Here is a 6,793-nt window from a genome sequence, read left to right on the forward strand (position 1 = left end):
CTTCAGCTCTCGAGGTAAGGCAGCTCATGCGTGTATGCGAATGTGTTTCATGCGTAAAACGGAACGCAGAGCGAAAAAGTTATTTAGCGATAGAGTTATTTAGAATATTGTATTTGCAGTGTAGCTGCAATATTGCAGATTTAATATTACGCAATATTGTGTTTGAAATATTGTTGCACCATTGCATTTACAATATGCAATCTTGCAACGTTGCAGCAATGCTGCTGCAGCTTTTGTGCTGTATGGGCTCTGCTTATGTACAACAACAAATTATCCCAAAAATATTGCACCGTAACATTGCTATAATGTTGCACTGCAATCTCTCTGAGGGCGGACATTTCAACGTTGCCGCAATCCTCCAGAAACGTTGCAGCATTGTTGCGCAACGTTGCTGCAATATTGCAATCTTGCAATGTAACATTTCTGCAATCTTTCTGTGCTGTGTGGGTTTCCTCTCAAAACAGTTTTCTTTGGTGAAACATTATCGTTAGTAAAGTCACACATCTTTAAACCAACATGGTTGAGGTAATATTTTTCGCAATAAGAATTCAGTGACTGGAAGGAGGGATCGTAGAATGCCAATAGCATCCAAACATTTAATTGTTTGTCGAGTTAAAGATATGTGAATTTACCGGCGACAATATTCCACCAAGGAAAATTCCGAAAGTAATCGCCACGCAGGGCGGGTGGAAAAACGATATAAAAATTCACTTATGTATAAACCACTAGGCTACCTGCATGCTACTCACATCGTATTGACTATCGCTATCTTATTTCTTATTGTGATTTACAAATATAAATGCTATAGCAAAAACCCATGCAGCACAGATGGTTGCAGTTACATTGCAGAAACGTTGCAATCTTGCAGAGACATTGCAGGGATATAAAATTGCAAACTTTCGATAGCAATATTGCAGCAATGTTTCAAAAATAATGAAAATACTATATTTTCTATTTAAAAAATTTTTCTAATTACGAAAATTTTATAATGTTATTTTCGTTGATACCAATAATGCGCGAATTTTGAAGTACTTGATCAGTGCGGTGTTGCTCGCAATCTCCATCTATAGCGAAGCGACATAATCTCCTTAGGTTGCTTCGCAATAGCTTGCTGTGTATTGAAAAAGGCCCGGATGCATATGTAATTAATAAATTCTCTGCTTATGTACAACAACAACAAATTATTCCAAAAATATTGCACCGCAACATTGCTACAATGTTGCACTGCAATCTTTCTGAGGGCGGACATTTCAACGTTGCTGCAATCCTCCAGAAACGTTGCAGCAATGTTGCGCAACGTTGCTGCAATATTGCAATCTAACATTTCTACAATCTTCCTGCAATCTTTCTGTGCTGTGTGGAAATATTGACAAATGCTGCAGGTGATTGAAAGATCTTTCTTTAACGCTGATTCTGATTTCCGAGCAGGTATCAGAAAAGAATTCTACGGGCAGACCGTACTGTAATAAAACGACTGCTGAAAAGCGAAGAGACATATCTTACTTTGTAACGTATGAGCGAGCAGCTGGCAGTGTGTCCGGATTCTCTTTCATGATAAAGTGTCGTATTCCCAGGATGTAGTGCTCCAAGTACGACGGCCAGTCGATTTGCCTAACGTCGAACATGAATGTCTCTCGATCCTCCAGACTGAGCTGCTCGGCCAGTCGTCGCACATTGTCGTCTCTAAAGTTCCACTGTTTCGTACTGAAATACTCCAAACACTGGGCGGCTTTGGAAAGTTTCGTCTGCAGGCGGACCATCGTGGGTCGCGAGCCTTTGAGTCGAGCGAAAATATCTATGACGTACGCAGGTAGCAGATGCTGAAATGCCACGCACAATTTGTTTATCATGACAGAGCTGTGGCAGCGACCGTCCGGATACCAGATCACATTGTTCATCGGGTGTAGCCGGGAATATTTGAACGACAGGTCGACGAACTGCTTCCAAGTTATAGGATTCTGCTGGCCGGTGCAACAGTTGTAAATCGGGATGGTGTCGGTGCGTTGCGTCGCGGTTCTCCATGCCGCGCAAATCATTAGATTTATCACTAGATCGACGGGTACCAGATCCGCCACTTTATCCTCGTGGCACAGCATAGTTCTGCAAACGCGAGATCGCGGTTTGTAAGAGAGATTTGTTGAGCACGAGAGAATAATGACTTACGAAGATTATAAGCAATGCCACCGGTGTTCATTCCGATTCTTTCGTAATATCGATACCGCGTTTCGCTAATTATGAATACCGTTCGTCGTCATCACCTGAAGAAACCTTTCCCGGCGGCGGCGATAATCCCCGTCGGGCCGTTGATATTGTCAACCCAGCCGGCAACCGGTTCTCTATACGACGACAGCACGATCGACGGCCTGACAATCGCCACTGGTAAAGAACCCTTTTCCCGTTGCAGCATTCGCTCGGTCAGTGCTTTGGTAAATGTATATGTGTTTGGTCGGCTGGCGATCAGATTCGGCGTGAATTCCTCAAACATTTTGTCGTCCATCCACTCCGTCAGAGCGATCACCTGATCGGGTTCCCGGCCCACCGGATAAATCTCCTCGGCGACATCGAGCCGGTCGCAGTTGCAATACGCCGTCGACACGTGAATGAACGCCTGCGATCAAACATTTGCATTCTTAACGCATTTAAGTATTTTGCGGGTACGAATTGTGAAAAATACGCAATTGTAGAGAATGCGAACGCCCATCTTTTGCCTCGTGTCAGTCGAAACGTGCGCTCTTAATGATGATAATGCGTAAAAACGTGTTGACGAGGAAAATTCTAGATAAGGTGTACCTCAAAAAAGAAAACAGGAAAAGACACTTTGAAAAAAACTAAACACTATTTAATGATCAGCTGCGCGCAGTGCCATCAATAAATGTCAAGTCGCTCTCTGCTCGTTCACCGTCACATAAAAGAAATCAGTAAAATTTATCAGAGACAATTGTCCGCATGTAAGTTTCCTGCACGTTTTACTTCGATATATGTAAAATACGCGTGTATAAAATGACAATAAAATATTCGTTTCTTTTTTTTTAAGTAGCTTCCGAAACTCCTGTAATACTATTTGACACTTTTATTCTCTTTACATCGTACGTTTTGTTCGCGCAAGTCCGTAACTAATTTTGCTGTCGTGAGAGAACAAACAACAAATGGGATTAAACGATAGATGATCGGTGAGTGATTTACGATAGAATCGCGATACAATTAGAGTGCAGAGTACAAATACACCCGTATATAAGCCGGCTTTTATTTACCTTTCGGAATTTGTTGACACAAATCGAATGTATTTAAGTAGAAACTCGGACAGAGTTGTCGATTAATTAAAAATCGATGCCGTACATCACGAGCAAATGAAACGAAGCGTTCGAAAGATTCTCGAGAGGATATGCCTCGAGGGTGTATCTTTCGAGATGAGGTAGAGATGTAAACCCTCCGTAGACAAAAGACGCTGTAATCTTTCGTAAAGAGCACATTCGTCAAAAAATGAGATTGCTATAGACACAATTCGCCGTTTTATTTACGCGAATTCGATTTACGGCCGCAAATCAATCCCGGCTTGACGCATCTCGGTCCGAATTGAGCAATTCGACGAGGGAGAATCTCTTCCTTACCTCCACATTGTGCATGCGGTTACATAATTGAACCAATCTCTTGGTGCCCAGCATATTTATGGTGACCGAGAGCTTCAAGGCCTCGTCGAATTTGACGGTGGCCGCTGAATGAAAGACGATCGATACGGATTGTATTAATTTATTTTGATCGTCCGGTGAGATACCCAGCTCTGGTTCCGTAATGTCGCCGGCCACGGGTATGATCTTGGAAAGTTCGCCAGGCGAATCCCGTCGTAATTTCTCGAAAAGCTGCCGAAAGAAAGTGCAACTTTAATGTTTCGAAATAGCGATCGAAGTGGCAGAAGGAAAGTGGCATTATTACCGGCCCCTTCGTAAGTTCCTGCAACCTCTCTTGCACGTTCTGGCCCTTTTTAGGTCTCATTAGAAGGTAGATGTTTTTGATGTCTGGACATGATCTCAGCAGCTTCTCGACGAGAACCTTGCCCATGAAACCCGTAGCTCCGGTTATAAGAATCGATCTGTCTCTGTAAAAGTCCTTCACGGATGTGTATTCACTGCCAGCCATCGTGGCCATATCAATTATTTGCTGAGCGCGCGTCCTGTGGAAAATATCAAGAATTAGAAAGACGAAAATATCTAATATGCAAGATATAATTATTTACCAATTTATTCTTATGTTATTATCTATATATTATTATCTATTATCGTGACGTATCCTACCTGAATTATTTCGTTGAACTTTTAAATTACTTTAAGGCAGAAAGTACTTTACCCTTCTGTTTCCGCGATAAGATTTTCCCACGTTTTTACATAAAATCACGCATTAGATAGATGGATAGTAAGATACTAGGTCATCCGAAAAGCTGTGAGAATTCCGACCATCTATCGCATTTGGGACCGGTTTGTTCGGCAGCGCGTAAGTCAAGGCTTATAGGTGAAGGATAGTTTAACGATCCCTGATTGCGCTTTGCTCTTTCAAATGCAGGTCTTTTGTGGCAAACAAAGCAAGCAACATTGGATGGCGCGATCGCGAAGATGGATAGCCAAAAACTTCATTTACGCCACGTTGTATTTTTTTGCTTTCGGAAAGGAAACACCGCGGTGGAAACTACCCGTGAAATTTGCAACATTTACGCGAAGGATGCTGCATCAAATCAAACAGTGAGGCGATGGTTCCCGTGATTTCGTAATGGCAATTTCGAGCTCGAAGATACCCTACGGTCTGGAAGATTCGAGGACTGCCTGGCGCAAGTAGAATGAAAATCCTCGCAGAAGTGTATTGGAACTCTCACAAGATCTCAACGTTCCAAGAGGACGCTCCATGACCGTTTAAAACGTAAATTTTTGTTTTAGAACCTCAAAAATTTTCAGAACTTTTCGGATGACCTAATAGATATACCTTAATTCTTTGAGTATAAAACTTATTTAACATTTGATACGAATCAAATATTAATAAAAGAATAAATAATATTTAATATTTTTAACAGAAGTGTATTATGTTTGCATTTATATATATATATTTTTAGTCATTCTACATATAAAAATATTAAGATAAAATGGCCAAAAAATTCATAATTTTTACGAGACAATTGTTCCGATTAGTACCTTATTTAATTCATCTCATTATTCTATGCATAAAAATATTAAAGTAGGATCATCGAAAAACAATATTGCTTCCTCATAGAGGAAGCTTTGTTTTCATGCGAAAAATTTTTTTCCAGTTTTCATTGCCAATGGGTTTAGAATGTTTTAAAAACTCAAAAAACACAATTTTTAAAAAATGTATGTGTGTGTGTGTGTGTATGTGGCCGTTTTTTGCTCGCGCTCTCACGTCCGCAATTTTTGAGATACCGCCTTCTACTTTGGCACATTTATTGAGTGTGATTACGAGATCGCTGGTATTGTATTTGACGTTAATCGGTGCAACGGTTCACTTTATACATACATATATATGCATATTTTCGTTTAAATTCCAGAATAACTTTTTAAATATTCAAGCTAGAAAAAAAAGTTAAACACTAAAGTTATATCGTTTTTACTGCCGCATTTCATAGCAATATCAGTTTGACCTTGAATAGCTTTATCAAGGTTATCTAAAGATCAACCTCAAATTTTTATTCCGAACCCTCCTTTTTCATTACATATTCTTGTAGCTTATTTCAATAGCTTTCCAAAACGATATAATAAAGTTCGTTTTCGCTAAGTACTTTTGGAGTTATGAGGATTGAAATTTACGGTACTTCGTATTAATCCCTGAATAACTTTTTAAATATCCAAGATAGAAAAAAATGTTAAACACTAAAGTTGTATCGTTTTTAGTGGCGCATTTCATAGTAATATCAGTATGACCTTGAAGAGCTTTATCTAAAGATTACCTTGAAATTTTTATATGGAACCCTCTTTTTTCATTACATATTCTTGTAGCTTATTTCAATAGCTTTCCAAAACGCTATAATAAAGTATGTTTTCGTTAAATACTTTTGGAGTTATGAGGTTTAAAAGTTACGGTACCGCCAGCATTATCCCTGAATAACTTTTAAAATTTCCAAGATAGGATTTGAACACCACCTCTGATGTTCCACTTAGTTGCGTCACATATACAACACACACACACACGCGCGCGCGCACGCACGCACGCACGCACGCACGCGCGCACGCACGCACGGACATTATTAAAACGGGGGGGGGGAGGGGGAAAGGTGCAAATTGGAAATTTGCACATTGCTTCCTCATCATGTAGCCTTTTTTAAATTTTAAAGTAGCAAATTGGAAATTTGCAAAATGCAACATCAGCATTTTGGCAAGTTGTCTATTCAATTTTTTTTTAATTTTAAAGGTGCAAATTGGAAATTTGCACATGGCTTCCTCATAGAGGAACGTTTAGGAGCGATATCTAATTTTGCACGATGTTTCTTGAAAGTGTGCAAATTAGAAATTTGCACCTTGCTTCCTCATCATTGAAGCGTGCAAATTGGAAATTTGCAAATTTCTTCCTCATCATTAAAGTAGGCAAATTAGATATTTGCACATTGCTTCAATTGTTATGGCTTCCTCATAGATGAAGCTTTATGAGAGAAATCTAACTTTACTACGATGTTTCTTGAAAGTATTCAAATTATTCTTATTTTGTTCTTAAAGCTTCCTCTATGAGGAAGCCATAACAATGGAAGCAATGTGCAAATTTGTAATTAGAAAAAATTAAATAAAAGTAAAGTGTGCAAATT

General features: G+C 39.5%; 1 protein-coding gene across 4 annotated transcripts in view; it reads right to left on the bottom strand.

Moving 5' to 3' along the window:
* Positions 1-6,793, bottom strand: part of LOC105558461 (putative fatty acyl-CoA reductase CG5065) — a 37,045-nt gene that overhangs the window by 4,031 nt on the left and 26,221 nt on the right. For all 4 annotated transcript variants that reach the window (XM_012006163.1, XM_012006162.1, XM_012006161.1 and 1 more), the window contains 4 exons: positions 3,931-4,168; positions 3,609-3,857; positions 2,259-2,608; positions 1,504-2,100 (listed from right to left, as the gene is read on the bottom strand). In XM_012006163.1, the coding sequence (XP_011861553.1) occupies positions 1,504-2,100; positions 2,259-2,608; positions 3,609-3,857; positions 3,931-4,143 (1,409 nt within the window). In that variant the 5' untranslated portion in view covers positions 4,144-4,168. The remainder of the gene's footprint in view (positions 1-1,503; positions 2,101-2,258; positions 2,609-3,608; positions 3,858-3,930; positions 4,169-6,793) is intronic.

This window comes from Vollenhovia emeryi, unplaced genomic scaffold, assembly GCF_000949405.1.
Source record: "Vollenhovia emeryi isolate VEMERY1.0 unplaced genomic scaffold, V.emery_V1.0 DF939342.1, whole genome shotgun sequence".
Lineage (NCBI taxonomy): Eukaryota > Metazoa > Arthropoda > Insecta > Hymenoptera > Formicidae > Vollenhovia > Vollenhovia emeryi.